Below are 23,367 nucleotides of genomic sequence, written 5' to 3'. Positions count from 1 at the left end.
TTTAATGTTTCAGAATGAGGAGAATACAAATCCTTAAGAGACAGCATATCTTAAATGTCCCCATAATGAATAAATAATACTGTTACGTATTCCATTTATTTCCTTGGAAATATCACATTGTGAAAGGTTTCCCTTTTACTTAACTGTACGGTAAATGCAGGTTTGGAGTAAGTCTAACTTCTGCTGTTGATGATCCGTGTGCTTTTAACGACAAGAGTTTTTTGTTTATTTGTTGTTGTTTTTTTTTCGACTGACTGATTCTTCTGTGCATTTCTGGCTTGTTCACTTTGTATTTCACTGACTTAAAGACAGCTTGGCCGAGCGGCATAACACGATGGAATAATGAAAAAGAAAACAGAAAGGAAGGAAGAATTTGGCACATGAAATTGCATGCTACAATAAACGGAGAACAAATAACGTCTGTTTGGCTCTTGTCATCCTTGGTTCATTTCCTCTTGTGTCTTTGAAAGCTTTCCATTGAGGAAACAGTGATTAGAACTGTGGCTGCTGTGTCACTCATTTGCCTTATTCTTCACAGGAACACAGTTGTTCACGGGTTTTTGGGTCATGGAGACGGCGAGACGGTGTGAAATCCCTCACTTTTTTTTTATTTATCATGTGGCACTCGATTTTAATCCAATTAGGGGGGAAAAAAATATATAAAACACAAGGGGGTGCTCAAAATCTCCAAGTGTGGAAACTGAAGGACGATAAATGACATAATAATAAATACAAGAAAGAAAGAATGAATACATACAATAAATCAGGGGTTCTCAAAGTTTTGATACCTGAGGGCCAATTTAGGAACCCAACATTGAACTGAGGGCCGCCAAAGGAAAAAAAACAGAATGAAATCCCATTTGTAATCATTTTAATGACCAGATTGCAGTTCTACAATTTAGCGTAATATAAGCGTTAATATAATGTAATTTAAGCATTGCTATAATAACGCTTTATAATTTACTGGGTAATTACCCAGTATTTTGGCCATTGTTCTTACCTTCTAATTACAGGTTAATACCAAGTAACACATTTCTGTTACCATATATTTACTGGGTAAATAGCTAGTAATTGGGGGCTGTAGCTACCTGCTTATTACCAGCTTATAACACAACAATACACTAAAATTCACCATATAGAAACCAGGTAAATACCCAGTATATTTGTTTACACTTATTGGTCTGTATCCAGTAATGTCCAATAAACATTTAACAAGCTAAGTTGCTCCTGGATTAAAACTATCAACTGTAATTCATTGCGGGCCGGCTGAAATGTTTCTGCGGGCCGCCATTGGCCCCCTGGGCCGCACTTTGAGAACCAATGCAATAAATAAATAAAAAAGTTCCCATTATATTTATTCATTAATTAATTCATTTATTTCTGTATTAATTCATTTTATAAATGTATTACATGTATTTTTATATTTATTTATTTATGTATCTGTGTATTCTTTCTTCCTTATGTCATTTATCGTCCTCCGTAAGAAACCTCATAATACATGGCTCTGCATATACTGTCCTTTAAGCGTCTAATTGTATAATATGAGCACGTGTGCAACTTTCAGTGGCCTTGGATATCACTTGCGTACAATTGTTGTCAAACAATAAATCTCTCAACTGCGTTACCTGTTCCAGCTCTGCTGAATCAACAAGCCCTGACAGGCTGGGCAAGAAGGGACAACACGGCGAAAGCACAATGAGAAAATGTGGGTGTGTGTGTTAGAGGTGAGTGCTGTGTGTTTTTGTTGTTGTTTTCCACGTTTCTGCTCAAAATAAGTCCGGGCCATGCCATCCCTATCAAACAACGGGGGGATTATGTGGGTCTGCATTTGCATTAACTCCAGGTTGTACTGCAGTCCTGAAGGGAACGTGTAAAAGAACATGTAGGAAAGGCAATAATGCGAAAAACAGAATTGAAGTAGTGTCGTTTCATATTTCACGATATTATGTAGTCATTAAAGCTCCAGTGTGTAATTTCTGTCACCATAACACGGCCAGCTTTCTGCTGGAGTCTTGTCTTTGGCCTCCTCACCTGTCTTCATGCCACATTTCAAGCAATTTTACAGGTGAAATACGGAAGAAAGTTTCTTATCAATGTTATCCTACACTAAAATAAGCTGTAACAAATCTTATGAACAGGTGACAAAAACATCCTGTGTTGCCAAATTACATTTGTACTACTAACTGAAAAAAAATGGCCTACTTTACATGAATGCCTGAATCAATTAATACATTGCACAATTATTTACATACGTTATTCTTTTTTCTATCATGTTAACATCTGCATTTCCTTATAGTTTCTGTCGCGTTTATATGACTGTGATGTGTTGTCCGTGAACGAGCCGGCACTAAGAGCCGATTCTTTGGCTCTGGGAATCCAGAATGCAGGCAGAGGCAACTGTGTTCAGTTGTTCATTTAACAGTTTGATTTAAAATTGTAACCAAAAAAATGCAACGAAAAATTGCACAAATCATTAATAATTGAAAATTTAGGCTATATTCGGCTAAAACAGAAGGCTCCAAGTGACACTTTTGGCACTTTTCCACTATACAGTTCTAGTACATGTAGTACTTGGCATGTCTCGACTCTTCACAGTTTGGTCGTTTTCCATTACTGTAGTACCTCCTCAACATAGAGCACCATCGATGAAAAATACACCAGACTCCTCCGTTAAATATTGAAATGTTAGAAATTCCCTTGCTAAATGTTGCAGATTAACGCATGTTTTCAGGATTTTTAAAGTCTTTTGAACTGATCTACAGTTCATGACTCTGATGATGTGACAACACTATTTGACGAATCAGTGGCCTGCAGTCTGTTGATGTCACATTTTAGCTTGCTTGGTACCTCACCAGACCAGAAAGTACCAGATACTATCAGAAATGGAAAAGTAAAAAAGATCCCCAAAAACAAATACAAGTCATGCTAGAACTGTGTAGTATAGTGGAAAAGCGAGGGTGTCACTCTTCTGTGGAAGTCGAGCCAAAAGATCCGAATCTTTAAAAAGAGCCGGACCTCCCATCACTACTTGACTGCGAGCATCGCCGGTTCTCAGCCTTGAGCGGGGGAGCAGTGACAGGCGCATGCGCAGTGTGCATGTCAGCGGGTTGGTCGGGCTTGTGTGTTTACAGCTCGGCTGGATGCAGTTGGCTGCTGATGTCAGTGGGAGAGTGCAATGTTGTGCCAACCGCCACTGGAGTAAACACAACTGTGGGAATAAAGGTGAGCAGTTTTGCACTCGGTATCGTATTTTGCCCTCACCGTTAGACGTCGTTGTCTCCTCAGTTGTAGTGAGTTATAGATATTTGTTGGTTGTAACTGCCCAGTGCAGCTTGGCTAGCGTACGCTGGCTAGCCATGCTATATCACAGAGTAATGGCCTCTTTATCTGCGCTCTCCTGCGAGGGCCACTCCGCTGGTTTGTCCATCAAATGTATCGCGAACACTTTGTCATAGTAGTTCGCATGACTTTCTTGACGGTGACAGGACGCCGGTCCGTGTTAAGACGCTGTGTAGTTGGACATTTGTCAGAGGCTCTGAAATGATGAGTGCTGAATCGCTATCTTAGCTAACGTTGGGCAGGTTGAATAGAGGCTAACTGACTGGCAGTAAGTTCACTGTAGAGCTAGCGACACAATAAGCTCCATCATTATCGGGTTAATGTCATTTAGCTTTGGATAAATAATCTGTAAATCCATCTATGAGGTGGGAAATGAGTCCAGGCCCATGTTGCAGGGTTGTCAATCAATGTACTGTGTATGCTACCGTGTATTTGATTATATCTGCTATTAGTGAATGGATGTGATAATAATTACCTTGCTATTTGATTTATTTACTTATTTGTGTATTTTTGTGTCAGTATTAGAACTCAGGGTGGGGGGGCAGATACATGTGCTTTGTTTTGCCTTGTCTTTTATCAGGGGTCTTAAACTCAAACGACCAGGGGGGCCAATGTGAGTGTCCAGTCTGGTCATGTGGAAGAAAGTAAACCAAGTGTGAAATTAGCTTAAAATCACATCACAGTATATTTGTGATGATATTTCACAGAGTAAAAATGTTTGTCATGACAGTTCACAATAAGAAAAACACATTTTAAACCATACATTAAATAACGACACATGAACAACTGTAAAGAAAATAACTAAGCATGCTCATATATATCATGTTATATTGAATTAATGTTATAATTAAGTATAACATATAACCTCATGTATTATTATTAATATGACAATATTGCTCACTGCATATAACAATAGCTAACAATCATATTTAGTCTTATATACTGTCTACAAACTAGCTAGAGGTGGAGGAGGATGTGGGCACAGTATAACTTGATAATAAGTTTGAGACCTCTGTTACATGCTGGTATACTAATATAATAGTATAATAACATAAATACAGTATCAACTGCTTAAACATCAGCACTAAGCAATATTTGATTGTTTTATCAACTATTGTGTTCCCATCTTGTGTAGTGCCACAGGAGTTTCCCCACATAAATACAATGCATTTGTTTATACTATGTAAAGTCAAACACACATTTTACAACATCATATAAATTGATCACTTAAGCTGTTTTGTGTAGCTTTGCAATGACAAGACACTTTTTGGTTGAAGTTTTGTTAGTCACATGATAAGGGAGTAGTTTTTAACTGTACCTGTAGTCTGTTTACATTTAACTATCCCATGATGTTTTATATAGCTTAAGATTAACTGACAGATTTATCAATGATAAAGTGCAAGTATTGACAAAACAAACAATTGGCAACTGATCTGATTTGCACAGCATCCCTTAATATCTCTTCTGCAATAAGATGTAAGTGGCATCTGCAAACAAGCTCTTATCATCGTAATGCCCAAGACTATTGTTATAGTTGACAGTTGTATTGTGAGCTTTAGTAGTTCCTGTCAATGGACAACATGTATGAGCCAAATGTGCCACTGCCAACTGACACTTCACGTGACTCAGCTCTTTGTTCCTGTTCTGTTTCCTGAAGCACAGGTATTGTGGTAAATCCTTGTTGTGGGTCATTCACGGGTGCAAAAAGAATCTGGTAGGGGGCTATTTTATACCCTTTCTCAGTTGTGTAGATGTAATTTGCAACAGCAGCCCTTATCTCCTTCCATCATTGTGATTCTTTCACATGTGGTGTGCTGCTGCTGGCAAAAAGCCTTTTGAAATGTCTTAGGCTGAGGTTTATTTTGAGCCCCCTGATTGTACTTTTGTTGCTTTTCCTTTGTAGACTGTGTCGGCAATGTTTTGAGTTCGTTACGGGGATCAATCCGCTGCATAACTTGCAAAATGAGGACGTCTGGTCTGTGTCACACTTCATAACTAAACCATGTCCACCTGACAGACATCGTCCCCCCAGGAGCTTCTCATTTTGACCTGCAAGGTTTTAGGTTCACGTACCGAATAACCCTGCTCTGTGTGTCACATTCACTTTCTTTCATTTTTGTTTGTGTGCTTCATGTACATTTCCTGCCTCCACCTGTGTTGGGAAGATTAGAAAGCCAAATCCAATATATTGTCTCAAAGAGTGATTTGCAGGGCAAACAAACTACAACTATATATACAGTATATATACGTTATGTTATGCATTTGATTTTGAATTAATTTCACACTATAACCTATATGGGACCAACCTGATTAAATAAAGATGAAATAAATATAGGTGAAAGGTCATGGCCTCTTCAAATATGCTTTCTATGTAGTTTTGAAGGTGGCAAAAGTATGATAGATATTTAACCCACCTACATTGATTCCAGCCTGTACTACAGTAGAGCTCGAGCTGATCACAGCTGACATTAGACTATATAACCAACGCTATTCTGCGAAAGATGTCAGATCTAATGAATGCATTTTAATGGTGAGCTTTCACATGTTATCTCGGTGTGTGTGTCCCTACATTCCTCCAATTATAGCTCGCTGTGAAACTGATTTTAGACTGCGCTCTGGATGTTCTGAAATCCCAACAACACCCCACAGATGCACCTGTCGTTTGGGGAGCTGGTGAAGACTGAATAGCAGGGCTGTCATCACTGTTGTGGGTTGCTGTTTCCTCAGTTGCTTTGGATGAAAGGAGACTATTTAAGGGAGAAAAAGAAAACATGGAATCAACTTTCCTATATGAGCGTCATATAAAAGTGCAGTTCATTAGGTACGCTTTGTAACCTGCTCAAAATCTTCCTTTCTTCTGGTGAACTCAGCAGAATTCACAGTTTAATTTCAGAACAGTGGCTGGATGAGTAGTTGCTGGTAGCCATGCGCTACTCAACAACATGAATATTGAGAGACTGTGCTGTCTGCTGATTCAGTTTGTTTGTTGAACTGCTGATTTGACTGTTTCATGCTTGGGGGTTTTCTGTCAATTTTCCACATTAAACATTACTTGATTGTTGAGGGAGGGAGAACTTTCTGTGGACACTTGAGGTGATGTTTTGTACGTAAAGTATTGCAGTTATAGCCAAATGTTGTTTTCTGTCGATTTTCTCTAAAAATATTCAGGCCTCCAGTCATCATCCTCTGGAAGGACATAACTTAGTTTGCTTTTATTCCCTATTGAATAAAGACAGAATAATTAATGGCATCTGATTAAACTATCCTGTTTGTTTTCCCCATTTAAACATGTGGAATAACACAATCCTTGTTGTTAAGCACAAGCATAGTACACCCTTTGATAATGTAGATTGTAAATACCTTCAATGTTGTAATTAGTATTTTGTGAGTGAAATGAATGCATTTCCTCTCACATTTTCTCCAAAAATGTCCTTAAACATTCTTTGTAGTGTCTAAATGCTGAACAACTGTTTGTTGTTGGTGCACATATTCACTTACACGTAAAGGTGTCAAATTTCCCCAACCAGTTTTTAGTTCTGTGCTTCAGAAACCACTGTTAATAACCACACGTTGTGCAGCCTGGGGGGTTTGTTGTAGCCAGAGCTTCATTCCAGAAGTTAAAAGCAGGACTGCACAGTGTCACCGTGTTGTTGATTGTTGAGATGGTGAGATTGTCGAGGTTTCACTCCTGGATAACCAAATGTGAGCCTGTGCTCTGCTGTCGCACTGAATTAAAATTATTATTCGGTGCTCACAATACTAATGCCTTGTACGGCGACACAAGAGTGTAATTTGGACTGCCATGTCTGACTTGACAATTCAGATTCCCTCTTTCTTACTCTGTCCTTCTGTAGCGTTATTTGTGATCGACATTGTTGTCGCCTTTTTGCACTCATTCTCCTTTTCCTTTCTTTTTTCCGCATCCTTTCTCTTCGGTGTCTCTGCTTGGCTGAAATCACTGCTGTGAGGCGCGTCGAAAGGGACTGTGTTGCAAGCCTGAATGCTCTCTCTTGCTGTATCTGGCTGTGTCCTCCTCTCCCTTGCGAGGTGCATGGCTGCATGCAGTGCCCAGCTGGCAGGCCAGAACAGACCATTCAGCTGGAAAGTGGTCAGGAGTAAAAAGAAAAACAGGCATATGTTTTTCACTTAGCACATTTTTACACATGGATTGACCTCAGATATTCATGTCCACTGCATCTGTTTTTAAATGTGGTGAGCAGCTAAGAGAGGGCACGCTTGTTGTTACTTACTTACTGCTTCTCTGTCCGTTGTTAGCTTGTAAAACTCAGAGCTGTAACTTACAGAGAGCGCTTTGACTTTGATTTTTCTCCTCCACCCTGGCGTCATACAACTGAACCCTCAGCCCTTGACTCTTACAGTTGTGTAACTGAGATTTAAAAAAATGAAGGCAGAATTTGACTTATGAGTTCTTAATTTGTTTATACTGTAGTAGTGTCTGAAGAACCATCAAATTGATCAATTGAGGGCTGGGTCATATTTGTCAGCGTTGCATTTTTGCATGCGCGTACATTCTTGTGGTTCTGTTTATCACATTTATATGTTGCACGTTCAATTCAGTTGAATTGTATTTGTATAGTGCCTATTCATAGCGTACGTTATCTCAAGGCAAGTTTTTATGTAACTACCTTGACTTCCTCATGTAACCTCAAGCAAATTCCCAAGGTTATCATATTCTTTTCTGCTTTTTTCCAAATAAGAGTGTGCCATCAACAAGACTGAAAAGTGGAGGTGCACTACCGTTCAAAAGTTTGGGGTCACTTAGGAATGTCCTTATTTTTTAAGGAAAAGCCCTTTTTTCAATGAATATAACATTAAATTAATCAGAAATATACTCCATAAAGAACGTCCTTTGTGGAGGTGTTTCACGAGCGACATTGTCTTCTGACTCTGCGTCTGACTCCGGGTCAAAGTCATAAAAGGGACTGCGGCGGGGAATCGTGACAAAGCCATTTTTTAAACTCTTTTAAAACAATGTTTTGATAATGAGTAGCAGAGTCTGTGCACAGTCTGTCTTGGTGTGAGATTTCAGTCTGAAACAGCGTGGCTGACGAGAGCTTCAGTTAGGAGAGATTTCTATTAGGAGGTTTTTGACCATAAAACAAGTTAATGTATGTAAGTAGACATCCATAATTCAAATATATGTGCATAGGACCACTCTATGGGAGCTTTAATGGAAAACACACAAAAATTGTATAGGTGACCCCAAACTTTTGAACGGTAGAGTATGTCCACGGTCACCAGGGTCCGCACAGAACACTGCGGAGCATGACCTGACCCTGAGTTATAAAGCAAAGAGATGTCCGATCTAAGGGTACTATGTGAGATCTAAGAAGTCATGGGTCTGGCGGCCACACCCGTTTCTGACATGCATTCTGATTTCACACACACACACACACGCGCGCCTGTAGCTGCATCTGTCTCAGATCAATCATGCTAAGTTGAGATGTTTGAAACCGATACAAGAGGTGTAGAAATCAAGAGAAAGAGCAGGGCTGCAGGACTGAATTCTCCTGTACTGGAAATAGTGGTTGTTGTGAAGAACAGTAATTGTGACATGTTAAAATTAACTTTACACTTCGTGTATCATCGCTCTACCGGGGCTGGACTATTAATCAAAATATTACTGCAATATGACAGCATTCAGAACAGAGCAGCTGCAATTTTTAGGATAAAATATGCCCCAAGTTGCATATCATTGTTACTGAAGCATTGTGATGCTACAGAGATGCTCATTAAGACCGTGACTCATGCTGCTGTGGCAATATCTGTACAATGGCAAAATAAATTAAACTAAATATAACTTTTTTTTCCGCATAGCGTTCAGCCTTTTTGTGGCACGTAGCGGTTGATAACAAACAGCGTTGCTTGGCAAGAGGAAGCAAAGGGCTGTTACTGTGGAAATGGAGGAGAAGAGGGTGACAAGGCAGCCATTATGAGCCTGTTGGATCTGCCAGCTCGTCACAGACAGAGCGGTAGGCCTGTGTGTGCGTGTGTGTGTGCAGATGTTTGCCTGTGGCGGAGTGCTCACTTGTGCAACTGAAAATGAAAGGTAGATGTGATGCTGAGTTCAGTCAAAACAATGGATTTGACACCTGGCTAAATCCCGCTGATGTGGCAGAATCTTTTCTGGTATTCCTCGCGGTGAATCTGACTGAGACGGAAAGAAAGACAGAGCGACAAGACGATGAATATTTTATTCTTCACAATGAAGATAAATAAATTAGGTTTTAGTTGTAGCACCAAAAAATGCCTTTGTGCCAACATTAAAAAAGAGTGTTTTTGATTCCTAAGTGGAATGAAGCCATGTAACGCGAGGAGAGTTTTCTATCGGTCACACACTCACTCACACTTACAGTTGTTCTCTTATGCTTCTTATATCAATGATACAGGATGACGTCATCACGACAGTCAACAAAACAATGAGTCAATAATCAGTCGGTGCAGGTTCATAATTGCAATTATCTGTGGTTGTTTTAGAAGAAGTCAGTAGTGTCATGAAAGAAAAATCCATATTTCTTCTCTAGTCTGAACTACACTCAGGTCACCTGAAACCTAAGTAGTACTGCTGAGAGGATCTAATGAGTTGCGTGGTATTAAACTACATGTTAATACCTACACATACACGTGCTAGATGTTGGAAGGTCAGTCTTAACCAGTTCACACTGTTATGTACCGTTCTGACCTTTGCGGTGTGGATTTGTGTTATTATTATTGTTATTACCTCTCCATTGTTGGCTTTGCTTTGAATAGAGAGTGCCGGGGTTTGACAAAGGAGCGTAGTGTAAGAAACAGCCACTGAAACCTTTAGGAAAAAGGGTAGAGGAGATCAACAAGGGCTGAGAAACACAGGAGAATGGCAGGGGAAAGATAAGGAGTAAACGTCCTGAACGAGGGAGCGATGGGAGAGAGTGAAAGGGAGGAGTTGAGAGAGGAAACAGCCAAAAATAGCTTGTTATACTCTTTGCCTGAACCACTGCCAGTCAGAACCTTCTGTTGTATCTATCTTCCTGTGTTACACACAAAGACACCTCCCCTTTTCAGTACTGTGCAAATGTCTTAGGCCACCATTACATTGTTTTAACCAGGTTTAAGTATTACACGTGGTAAACAAAACGTGTCGGTCCTGCACATGCAAATAAAAAATAATAGGCAGCAACAAGCCCTGTCAGTCATCCTTAGAGCTGTACTTATGTCATTAATTCTTCAGAAAAAGAAATGACACACACATACTATATTATATTTATACATCAGCAGAGCTCTGACTGTAATTATGATCCACTTACAATGTCTGGCTTTTAAACTACAGCATGTGTTTGAGGGCATGCAGCTGTTTGTTTCTATGTGTGTTTTCTGGCCTGAACACTGACCTCGTCAGGACCAGTAGTCCTCATGGAGGCTAAAATCTGGTACAAATGAGGCAGAACCTAAGTTCTGAGGAACTTAGGTTAAGTTTAGGGCTACTTAAAGGCTATTAAATTGCCGGTCCTTGAGACTTTTGCACAAAAGTGTACCTTATGCTGTAACTCGGGGTTCCCATGGGTCCTTTAAATTATTGAAAGTTTGTGAATTTGAAAATAAAAAAGTCATAATTGCTAGTGGTGTCTCGCTCTCTCTCTGCCGTTGACGTGAGATTCCATGCAGAACACTGAGCGAGTAACTACATTAAGCAAGCGAGCGCAAATGACGTGGTGCCTGGGAAATGCAAATTCCAAGATCTCTGTCTCACCAGAGAAAATTACAAAGACTCTGCTTCCCCAAGATCCAAAGGAAAATCACTTGAAATCACTCGAAAGTCCTTGAAAAGTCCCTGTAAACATTGAGTTTCTCCATCCTTTCTACTTCTTTAATATTTATATCTCCTTTTGTCATGTGTACAAAGATTAAATGATAATTGTGATGTTGATGGTTGAGGTTTTATTTCTTAATTTCCTAACTTATTCCATTTGTTGGTATGTTGTATACATTCATTATGATGGTAGGTCAGGATGCCATCATTCATCCATGATTTACCCTGGCTTTAATACTTATTTATTTTAGTTTTGTAAATGCCACAGATTTTTTAAGGTGTTAAAAAAAACCTCTTAAAATAAAGAGCGAATGGTTTTGTGAGTGAATCATAATTTGTCAGGGTTTCAACTTGCCTTGAGAGATTGCCTTTTCATGGATTTCATCACATCATGACAGTTTTTTGGCTTTTTTCATTTATTTATTTATTTACTTTTTTTTTCTTTCTCTAGGTGATTTTGCTCATCATCTCCCACCACTTCCTCCTCCTCCTCCTCCTCCTGTCTTCCATTCATGAGCAGCGTGGCTGAGTTTAGCAGCGGCAGCCATGGATGACAAAGGGTCGGTGGGGAAGATTAGCGTGTCTTCGGACTCAGTGTCCACTCTCAACAGTGAGGACTTTGTCCTTGTGTCCCGGCTGGGGGACGAGACACCCTCCTCCACTAATAATGGTAGTGATGACGAAAAGACAGGACTGAAGGTAAGGATGGTTGGGTGTAGGTATGGACAGAAGGTTGAGGAAGAGAAGTGAGACTTCAGAAGTGTTATAAGTGCTAATGGCTACATTGTATTACTAGTCTTTTGAAATGTACCATGACCTCATCATGGCATCTATTTCGCAAGGATTTTTTTTGATAATGATAACAGTCACAGTCTGCTCTTAATTGTTACTAACAATTCAGGAATCTATGCCACAATTTACTAGACCATCCTAATATTAATTTAACATTTAGCTCCTCATGCCAGTATCATGTTTTAAAACAGTGTACACATTGCACGTTAGGAGGATTACATTGTTAACAGGTTATATCCATCCTTCACCCTTTTAATCATGAAGTCTCACACTCTTAACATAACACTAAGCATTTCTTCTTTTGCTTTTTCTAACATTATCACTCTACCCTCTTCTCATTGATTTGTGTGCAGTGTGTGTGTGTGTGTATACATGATTTGTTATTATTATACATGGAAGATATATTATAAGTGTTGGCAACATCAGTTCCACTGAACGTCGCAAACGTCTTCCATCTGCAGTCACCTGCCCTTCTTAGTAGACAGTACAGCGCGTGCTATCATACCACAGCCTGTGCGACACACACACACACACTATGCCCTCACCAGGCCTCCTCAGCTTTTAGTTTACCAAGAGTGTGGCAATGCAGCAGCAAGTGCTTTGAACTCATTGTCTGGGAAAGGTGGTGTTTTGTGACTTAAGGGCGTGTCATTCCACAAGAAGAGAGGAGACTTTCTGGGGGAAAGAAATGTAGCTACCATCCTGTGTGTGTCTCTAGTGGGTTTAGGTTTCTCCTCGTTTTTTCCCCCCCTCTCCTTTCCTGGCATGTTCTTACTCTATCCCTTATTTTACATCATTTACATGCCTAACTACATTTCTTGTTAGACATTTTGGATGGAAATGTCACCCGCTGTTGCAAAGGCACCAAAAGATGGCGCCAACAGCACAGCATAGATGTGTATTCAGAATGCAGTCACACTTTTTCCCCTTTATTTACAATGCTTGGATATAAGAGGTTGCGAGTTTGCATCTTATATAAGACAGAGTATGTTTATGAGCCGCAGTTATTTTTATGGGAGAACTCAGCCGATGTCAGTTCTGTGCTGCCCTGTTGTCGTCACTTTCTGTTTGCTCTCATAAGGAAGTAAAGCTGCCCTTGACACACACACACACACACACACACACACACACACACACACACACACACACACACACACACACACACACACACACACACACACACACACACACACACACACACACACACACACACACACACACATCCACTCTCCTCTGGTGAAATCACTTCATTCTCTGACACTCGGTCATCCTGATGTCACGTTTTGGTTTTCACCAACATGACTTGTGTGCTCACATCCATCCCAGTCAGCCCATCTAGTCAGAGAGGAGTCAGTGTGTCTAAACTTGTTGTTTGTTATGCAGGTGATTTCTGAGGAAGGGGTCAGCTTTAAGGTCAGTCTCTTCTTGCTATCTTTCTGTTCAACCTCTTCTCTCTGTGTCTCTTGCTTGTAGAATATATATATTTTCCCCCTCTCTCTTTGTGATGTAATTCCGTGGTGATTCTGTCTGTGATTATTTTGTGCTTTCCATATTGGTGCCAACTGTAAAGTTAGCCAGCCTCTTCTACACTTAAGTTTTGATGATGGTAGTTTCATGCACATGTAGGACTGAGCAACACAATTGCTCAGGCCTTTAGAACTACCTGGAAACCACAAGCCTAACTACAGTTGCATAGTGATACTGTTAGATGTGTGATCAGTATAGAATTAGGCATAGTTGCTTTACCTTATCTTTTTCAAACAATATATATTTATCTTCCTAAGGCACTGGAGTAGCCACACATTGTAGTTTTTGTTAGAGTAACAATGCTTATGCATTTGTGGAACAACTACATGCCTACAAAATATTCAATTTCATCTGATACTGATGCTCAGTACTGCAGCGCCCTCTGCAGGTTCAGTCTGCTCTCAATTTTTGCAGTTTGAACAGAGAAAAATTGAGTTTTCCCCTTTTCTTATTTTACTAAATATATTCTTTAACTTTCTCTTTGTTGACTTTTTGGTAGAATAAGTGTGGCTGCACTGATGCAGCTATTTCACAACCTAAAAACATTTACCCACTAATCACTAATAATTTTACATAAAATGTAATCAAATATAGTATATCTCTGACTGCCGACATGACACAAGGCACCTGTCCTCCTTGAACTTTCATTTAAATCACTTCACATTAATTACAAGATCATAACTGGAGGTAGAACCTCAGCAGTAGGTAAAAGCCGATCGCTTGTGGTGATTTTTGTGCTGATTTTATCTTAAAGCTTGTCTCGTGTGCATGTCTGTCTCTGTGTTTATGCTTGTTTCTACTCTTGCATGTGTGTATGTCTGATTAGATTGTGGGGAATGGAAGTGAGCAGCAGCTACAGAGGGAGTTAGAGGATGTCCTCATGGACCCGTCTGTAGCCGACACTGGGCACGGACTGGAAAACCGGGACATGGACAGCTTCGGTGGGGGAGGCCGCGGCCTTCTTCCCACTACTGTGTCATCTGTACCACCAGGCTCTGACCCTCTGAGTGCATCCCCACCCAAGTTAGACATGGTGCTACCTGTTCAGACGGCTCAGGAGAGCGAGCTGAATGAGAGGTCGTACCGAGGTGAGCAGTTATGCGACTTTAATTAGTCTCTGTTTTCTTTTTTATCTTTCATAAATCATACAATATTAATATGACTTCCTTATTTTATTTTTATACATGTATCGCATCATTGTTTCTTTTTCTTTTTCTTTTATGTAATTTGACAAATTTTGTCACCGTACAAATTTCACATAATCTTAAGATTGTAACCTAAGCCGTAAAATTGATATTTCCGCTATTTTCCTCCACTTTGCAGCAGATGAATCGTCGTCTGATGGGAGTCCTGGCAGTCCCATACCGGATGAGGACAGCGTTGTGTTCAGCCAGCTGACATATCTGGGCTGCGCATCGGTCAACGCGCCTCGCAGTGAGGTGGAGGCCCTACGTATGATGAGTATCCTCAGAGGACAGTGCCAGCTCCCCCTTGACGTCACACTGTCTGTGCCAGGAGTGTCTGAAGGCACTGTCAGGTGCGCAGAACATGTACAAATACATACATATACAGCTGGGCACTTGTGACTTTTTAAGTTTTCAAACGGCAACATTTATGTTTATGTGTTTAACAGGTTGCTGGACCCCAACAACAGCACGGAAATTGCCAACTACCCTATCTACAAGATTCTCTTCTGTGTGAGGGGTCATGATGGTACTCCAGAGAGTGACTGCTTCGCCTTCACTGAGAGCCACTACAATGCCGAGATCTTCAGGATCCATGTGTTCCGCTGCCAAATCCAGGAGGCGGTGAGGATTTACAGATTGATTATAGTTTGTAGTCTGTTCTATTGTTTTCTTAGGTATCGTACACTATCGTTCAAAAGTTTGGGGTCACTTAGAAATGTCCTTATTTTTGAAGGAAAATTACCTTTTTTCAATGAATATAACATTAAATTAATCAGAAATACACTCTATACATTGTTAATGTGGTAAATTACTATTCTAGCTGCAAACGTCTGGTTTTAATGGAATATTTACATAGGTATATAGAGGCCCATTTCCAGCAACCATCTCTCCAGTGTTCAAATGGTACATTGTGTTTGCCCTTGCGTTAGAAGGCTATTGGATGATTAGAAAACCCTTTAAAACCCTTGTGCAATGATGTTAGCACAGCTGAAAACAGTTTTGCTGGTTCTTTGAAGAAAGGGCAAAATTATTATTTTGAATAAAAATCATTATTTCTAATCTTTTCAATGTCTTGACTATATGTTCTATTCATTTTGCAACTTTTTTCATGAATAAAAGTGTGACTTTTAATGGAAAACACAAACAAAATGTATAGGTGAACCCAAACTTTTGAAGGGTAGTGTAGACTCAGAATCTGTGTTTTTTATGGGTGTGGCCTGCAGCATTCTAGTTGCTTTATTCCTTCACAATGTTGGTCTCTCTTGTCGACTGTTCCTCAGGCATCAGTGTCAGTGCGGGAGGTTCCTCAGTCGTCCCAAGGAGATTATGTCATGCACTGCAGATTATGCTGCAGTGCACAAAAACACCACACACTCAAAGTGGACACATTCTCCCTCCATATAGGAAAGTCCTTGCTAATATGCAGTATGTTTGGCAGAAATGTGAAAGAAGACAATAGGAAATCCACTCAGGAAATGGGCTTAAAGTACTGCTTCAATGATCAGTGACCTGATTTATCTATCACGGAAGCACTCTCCTTCAGTGTCACTTAGAGCTCCCAGACAGGCTCTACTTCCAATAGTAATGCAGCTCTTTATCGACAAATCAGACCTCTCTGTGTTTTTTCTTCGCTTTCTCCTTCTTGTTCCCACCCCCCTCTTCCTTGCAGTCCCCCAGCAACACACCAACAAACCAGTCAACACTGCCTCCAGCTTTCTTTTCTTTCTTTTTTTTTCATTTGCGATATTATACTGGAGTGAGCCCATTAGTCTCTTACGATGGAACAAAAAAAACAACTCCAGTCATATGCCTCATATTAGTCTTGCTACTGTAAGCAACTCAAATGACCATGCACAAGGTGTTTTATTTTCTCTTTTGTACCTCTATAATGTATGTATATATACTCTAGCTATACCTAAAAGACAAAGTTGTTCAATAAATAATACTAATGACAATAATCTGATTCCCTATGAGTACAAACTCAAAATCAGTTCTGAATGTACTTGAGCTGTGAATCAAAGAGCCATTTGAACTGTTTTCATTTTGGCTATAGCATTGATTGGAATAGTAGAGAACAGTCATTTATTTTGTGTTGAATGTCGCAATCAACACAGGGGGTGACCCCCATCTAACTCTGCTCATCACCATCTCCTACATTATAGTCCTTGTTGTTTTGGAATAAATTCACCCCCTGCAAGCCCTGACGTCCTTTTTGCTCCACTGGGAACACAAACAAAAGCTTTGTGTATCGGAGTTTAGAAGTTGCTTTATAACCCTGGGTTTGAAAAAAAGCAAAAGGGCATTGTTATTAATTGATAACAGAAGTTTCCCCACATGATCTCGCCATCACTCCAAGCTCAGCTGGTTAACAGAACTTCAAGAGATCTCAAACCACTGTGTTGAAGGTTTTTATTCGTGGGAAAGTTCTATTTATTATTCTCTCCTTTTGTCTGATTAGCAGTAAACAAAAAAAGACAATGAAAAGAATGTAAAGTATTGTAAGTAGTAAATGTAAATACTTAATTTCCCCAACAGTTTTCAATTCCAATTGTCACTGAATGCTGCTCCACTTTGTGGTGGGAGCTGAATCCCAAATCGTCTTTTAGGAGTGAGTTATCTCCTATATACGTACACTACCGTTCAAAAGTTTGTGGTCACAATTTTTGTTTTCCATTAAAAGTCATACTTTATTCATCAAAAGAGTTGCAAAATGAATAGAAAATATAGTCAAGGCATCAACAAGATTAGAAATACAAATTTTGCTTTCGTCAAAGAACCAGCAAAACAGCTGTGCTAACCTAATTGCACAAGGGTTTTCAAGGGTTTTCTAATAATCCAATAGCCTTCTAACGCAATTAGCAAACACAATGTACCATTAGAACACTGGAGAGATGGTTGCTGGAAATGGGCCTCTATACACCTATGTACATATTCCATTAAAAACCAGACATTTGCAGCTAGAATAGTCGTTTACCACATTAACAATGTATAGGGTGTATTTCTGATTCATTTAATGTTATATTCATTGAAAAAAGGTGATTTTCCTTAAAAAATAAGGACATTTCTAAGTGACCCCAAACTTTTGAACGGTAGTTTGACTTTCTCTCTCTCTCTCTCTGCAGGTCAGTCGGATATTATATAGCTTTGCCACAGCATTTCGGCGGTCAGCAAAGAGAGCAATGCTGTCATCTCAGCAACCTGCTCCTCTCACCCCTGACAGCGACTTGTTTACCTTTACTGTCAGCCTGGAGATCAGGGAGGATGATGGCAAGGGAACCTTCAGGTGAGGATTTCCTTCGTATTTACTCTTTACTAATTTTCAGGTCACTTGACAGCCTTCAAACTTGGCAGGTGACTTACTCAAGTCACCAGTGTGTGTGGTGCCGGTTTTGATAGTGTTTGGATAAGAAAGGCATATATATTGCTCACAGAGCTGCCTCTGCTCCCTTCTTACACAAAGATTACCACACACAACACAAAATTACACAGAAACAAGCACACTCTGAACAAGTCCTGTGCTAGTTTTTGATGAACAGCTGCTTTGGAGTTGCACGGAAATCTGGAAGCATACAGAAGAGTTTTTGTTGCTCTTTCTGTTGTGTTTTTAAAACATGTGTTTCTGGTTGACAATTTGGAGTGGGCATCCCACTGCTCTAAATCTTCCAGCCAGAAGCAACTTTTTCTACCAACTACAACTTTAACGTGTCTTGATTGGGAATCAAATGAATGCAAAGAAAGTGTTTCTGTTTCATACGGACAATGTGTTAGGTTCGATTTTAGAGATTAATGAACTGTACTTCAGCATTAACATATGTCTAAAATTATGCAGGATTATTTCTCATTCGTTTATTTGTTTATTTCACCTTCTGACTAAATGAAATTATGTATTCCTGTTTTTTTAAACAACACACAGCAATCATCAGCTGTTTTTAAAAAGTGTGACACTAAACCTCCCCATGCAAGTAATGTGATTGAAAAAACATCACATGTTACAGTCAGCCCTGAATGAATTGCAGTATGTTCATGATTATTATTGAAAGGTGAAAAATCACCATAAAAGAGGATATGCCCACTATAAATTAACGCCCACACACACGCTTGTTAACTTATTGATAAGAAATCTGAAACATAAAAAAGTTCATATTTCTCCTTCCTTTAACCGATCTCACCTCTTTCAATTTAGTGTCATTCCTCAAAAGCCATTATTTTTAATCTGCCTGCTTTCAAGCGAGCAACTTCCACATGCAAATGCACAAATCCGCTCTTTTTGTGCATTAAATCTGAAATACTCTGTTCCATTTTGAAATATGCACTATATTTGTAAAATAGAAACACATTTTCCTTAAAAACCAGTGTCTGCAAACTCACAATTCTTTCGTGATCGGATCATGTGCAGCATGGCAGCTTCTGAATGCTTTCAAATTGATTATTTATTTTATTTTGAACTCTCTTTGAATTCTTTTCATTTAATGGCAGCTCCAGTATTTCTCTGGAATCTGTCTTGGTGAGGGTTTGGGGAATGTTGATTACTATTTCTGTCTGTCACGTCATTGCTTTCAGAGCAGTAAAGGCACCAGGAATCTGTTCTGAATATCAGCCATCGTCTTAATTCTTGGCTGTCTGAATAGTGATGGATACCACCAACAATGCAGACAGGGGGCTACAGAAGCTCAGTCGTTGAGCGAGACTTCTTTCGATGTTGTTTTGGGTTCGATCCCCAGCTTTGAGTGGTCGTCAAAACCAGAAAAGTGCTTCATAAATACAGACGATTTACCAACAGGATGTTGATCTGCATATAACTTTGCCATATTCATCTGCTAAGATAAACCTTTTAATGACTTTTTTTTTCTCTCTCTTAATGTCCAGTGCTGTAGCGAAAGACAAGGACAAGCAGAGTTTCAAGCTGCGTGCCGGAATGGACAAGAAATTAGTTATTTATATTCAGCAGACCTCCAATAAGGAACTAGCCATTGAGAGGTAAGAAGTCAGAACATGCGCACTCACACACACAAACATCTTCAGCGAAGTATCCTCAAAATTACATTATTGCACAGTGCAATCGAGAAATCTTGTTTTTAATTTAATGTCTTCTTTGACGAGTTAATAATTTAATCACATCAAGTCAGTAAATACTTGATTGAACATTTTGAGTTTGAAGTGCAACACTGTAAAACATTTTGTTCAGCACAGTTTATATAATTACTTTCCATTACGTGAAATATTCTTTCGGTATGTAGACGACACTACTTACAGAGGATTTAGCACCTACAACAACCTGAGACTAAATACGGGGCATAAATATCCAAAAGGGATTAAACCCGTGCTTTAACAGAGAGTAATGTTGACAACCAAGCAAAGGATTCATTATTTTTTCTGTTGAGGGAAAATATTCAAGGAGAAAAACTCGCATTTGCGAAGCAATGAATCACTTTGTTGTAATTAAACACACACACGCACACACACACTGATGCAGCATCTTAACATCTGTGTGATGGCCAATGTCAGAGTCTGTTCAGCGCAGGTGATTAATGAAAATCTGTCTGTGAGGTACCTCATTTTCCGTGGTTTAATATATCTGTTGAATTTTAAACATTCCATCATTTTTTTTTCTTTGCAAACTTCCACTTTCATGGCAGTTTGTTATGGTTTGATAAATCCAGAGAAGGTGAGGACTGAAGTGCTGTGTTTATTATTCTCTGTGGTCTGGTCTGTGTTAGACGATCAGTCCAGGAAGCTATCTGCAATAACATATGTAGTGTGCAACAACTGGTTTTACTCTGTAGAGAGATTTATTGCCCCGTCTCTAGTTCCCGCTCTTGGTCTGTACTATTTTTTTTGTTTGTTACATAATCCATTTCATTTCTTCCCTTTCTCTTGCCTAACTTTGTGTATGTGTGCATTTTTATGTGTTTGTTTTTGTCTTGCAGGTGTTTTGGTCTTCTGCTCAGCCCAGGGAAGAATGTGAAGAACAGTGACATGCACCTGCTGGACCTGGTATGTTGCTGTTTTCATTATGTGCATGTGTATGTCGGCGGTGCTCCGTGTTTGAGCTTGTTTGCTAACTTCCTGCGACTTGTGCCCCTTCAGGAGTCAATGGGAAAAAGCTCAGACGGGAAGTCTTACATCATCACAGGAAGCTGGAACCCCAACACGCCTCAGTTCCAGGCTGTGAACGAGGAAACACCCAAAGGTAACAGCCAAAAATCTGTCAAATATACAAATAAAAAGAATGGTTTTCAACAGCTATTATTTCCCGAGTTCATTTTATTTTTTTACAGAATTGGTGGTTGTTTATTCACTCAGAGCATTCCAATGTGCAATACATTCCGAGGTGTTAAAATCACTTTTTTTTCCAATAGTTGCATAATTATTCCCCCAAAAAAAAGCGAGCTGAGAAAGAGCAAAATTATAATCATTATGACTGTGAAACTGGACCATAAAATAATACAACACAGTAGCTGTAAAGTCATTACGGATTGCACATGAATTATTGAAAAGCTGATAATGAAACACATTATGACTCGGGCATTTAAGGTGCTCCATCCTTTTACTGTCCATGCAGTAGCTCTGACAGTGTTTTTCTACATTTCCCTGTAACTGAGGTGCAACTGAGGTGAATCACAAATGTGGATGACAAACCGAGCTGTTTTCCTTGTTTGTTTTTTTTCCCCCTAGATAAATTTCTTTACATGACGACAGCGGTGGACCTTGTGATCACAGAGGTGGAGGAGCCGGTCCGCTTCCTGCTGGAGACAAGGGTCAGAGTATGCGCCCCAAATGACAGGCTGTTCTGGCCCTTTAGCAAGCGAAGCTCCACTGAGACCTTCTACCTTAAACTACGCCAGGTTTGTCAAGTCATGGCACAAAGAAATCAGTTTGTTATCGCACCACGAGTTTGTAAAAACTCACAAATCCAAAGTTTCCTTATTCATCTTTAGATGGAGCGCAAGGAGCGTAAGAGTCCTGCCTCGGACACGCTTTATGAAGTCGTGAGTTTGGAAAGTGAGACTGAAAGAGAAAAACGGAAGACCACAGCCAGTCCCGGCATCCTTCCAACTGGGCCCGGGACCATGGTTCCTTCACCACCTGAGGACGATGAAGAGGAAGGTGACTGGATGCTGTCTTCACTTTTTCATCACTTTAATTAAAATCAGAGAAAACTCATGATTATTTTCATCATAGATTAATCTGTTGATTATTTTCTAGAAATATCGAGTCATGGTTTGGTCCATAAAACGTCAGAAAACATTAATCAGTGTTTGTCAAACAAATAATAATCCACAAACCAAAATGATTAATTTTTAATGATTTCATTGTTAAATGGAGTAAAATATTCACATTTAAGAAGCTGAAACAATCTTGTTTTAATAATGATAAAAGCTTCAAAACGATTAATTGATTATCAAAATAGTTGACGATTAATTTAGTAATCGATTAATAAATAATTAATCGAGTGATTGTTTCAGCAAATTCAATAAAAGAATTTAATAAAATATTATTAAAATTAAGCCAATACGTCCACCATACAGTGTTAATAGTCCTGCCCAGCTCTCCGGTATAAAGGCATCTAGCATGTAAAACAAATCAACTATGTGCATGTTGCCACATATTTAGCATTGAATGATTTTTAATTTCTGACTCAATCCCTGATAAACCGCCTCAAAAATGTCTAACCGCTGTCTCCTGTAGAGCTGTATCAGAAATAGGCGCATGGTCTAGTTACTGTTTGAGATTGTGTGGGGGATCAGACAGTGTGTTGCAGAACTGTTTGTTCTGTGTTCTCACAAAGTACTTAGCTACTGGTGTGTGTGTGTGTGTGTGTGTGTGAATTTGAGACGTAGCAGTGCCAATTAGAAGCATTATTAAAGCAATTTCTCTATTAACTATTCAAAGCATAAAATTCCACATTAAGATGATTGTGTATTGTGTAATGAGCTGTATTTCATGTTAATTATTATGACGTGTGTACACCTTTAATGCTGCTCAAATGAAAACATGAATGCAAAAACGCACAATATTCTCTATACAAGCATACAAAACATCCTTTAGTACCAGAGGATGTAAATGTCTTTTCCACCTTGAAACTGTGTCTTAAGTGGAGTGCACAATGTCATTAACACCGCTGAGCAGAACATTTGATTGATCATATAAAACAACGGTCGCTCTGAATTATTTAACATTCATAATTCAAGTTGTCACATTCATTTAATCATTTTCGTTTCACGAGCCTGAGCTCTGGGGAATTGTACATTATATACTGTATCGCGTGTGCAGCAGCAGCAGCAGCACAAATCTAAACGGGGAGACGAGGTGATGAAAATGATGTATAATGTCACTTGTGTTCACCCTGTTGTGTTTTGCTTGTCTCTGTGTCCAGATAATGACGAGCCGCTGCTCAGCGGATCGGGCGACGTTTCCAAGGAGTGTGCAGAGAAGATCCTCGAAACCTGGGGAGACTTGTTATCCAAGTGGTAAGGCTTTGTTCCCTTATCTTTCCCTCTTTTATCACTTCTGCAATTAAAACACACACACACAAGGACACACGCTAGACTCACACACACACACAGAGCAGGCAGGAATTCTTGATAAGCAGCTTACGACCATGGTTTCCCTCTCCATTTACTGCATTTGTTTTAATCAAAAGCTTGTGATGAATTCAATAGAAACTGCCTGGATTTTAATTAGCCGCAAGTTAAGCCCCCTCCACACACATGA

The 23,367-nt window shown here is 39.5% G+C and overlaps 1 protein-coding gene across 1 annotated transcript in view; it reads left to right on the top strand.

Moving 5' to 3' along the window:
* Positions 1-3,131: 3,131 nt before the first annotated feature.
* rabgap1 (RAB GTPase activating protein 1) overlaps positions 3,132-23,367 on the top strand; it is a 60,813-nt gene continuing 40,577 nt past the window's right edge. The window contains exons 1-13 of the mRNA XM_083902704.1: positions 3,132-3,222; positions 11,598-11,845; positions 13,322-13,351; positions 14,292-14,553; positions 14,789-15,002; positions 15,099-15,273; positions 17,775-17,935; positions 19,519-19,629; positions 20,580-20,646; positions 20,740-20,842; positions 21,328-21,497; positions 21,591-21,759; positions 23,030-23,123. Of these exons, the coding sequence (XP_083758830.1) occupies positions 11,693-11,845; positions 13,322-13,351; positions 14,292-14,553; positions 14,789-15,002; positions 15,099-15,273; positions 17,775-17,935; positions 19,519-19,629; positions 20,580-20,646; positions 20,740-20,842; positions 21,328-21,497; positions 21,591-21,759; positions 23,030-23,123 (1,709 nt within the window). The 5' untranslated portion in view covers positions 3,132-3,222; positions 11,598-11,692. The remainder of the gene's footprint in view (positions 3,223-11,597; positions 11,846-13,321; positions 13,352-14,291; positions 14,554-14,788; positions 15,003-15,098; positions 15,274-17,774; positions 17,936-19,518; positions 19,630-20,579; positions 20,647-20,739; positions 20,843-21,327; positions 21,498-21,590; positions 21,760-23,029; positions 23,124-23,367) is intronic.

Source organism: Microchirus variegatus (genome assembly GCF_963457635.1).
Source record: "Microchirus variegatus genome assembly, chromosome: 16".
NCBI classification, from domain to species: Eukaryota; Metazoa; Chordata; class Actinopteri; order Pleuronectiformes; family Soleidae; genus Microchirus; species Microchirus variegatus.
Note: the sequence above shows the minus strand (reverse complement) of the source record. Positions and strands in the feature narration are given on the sequence as shown.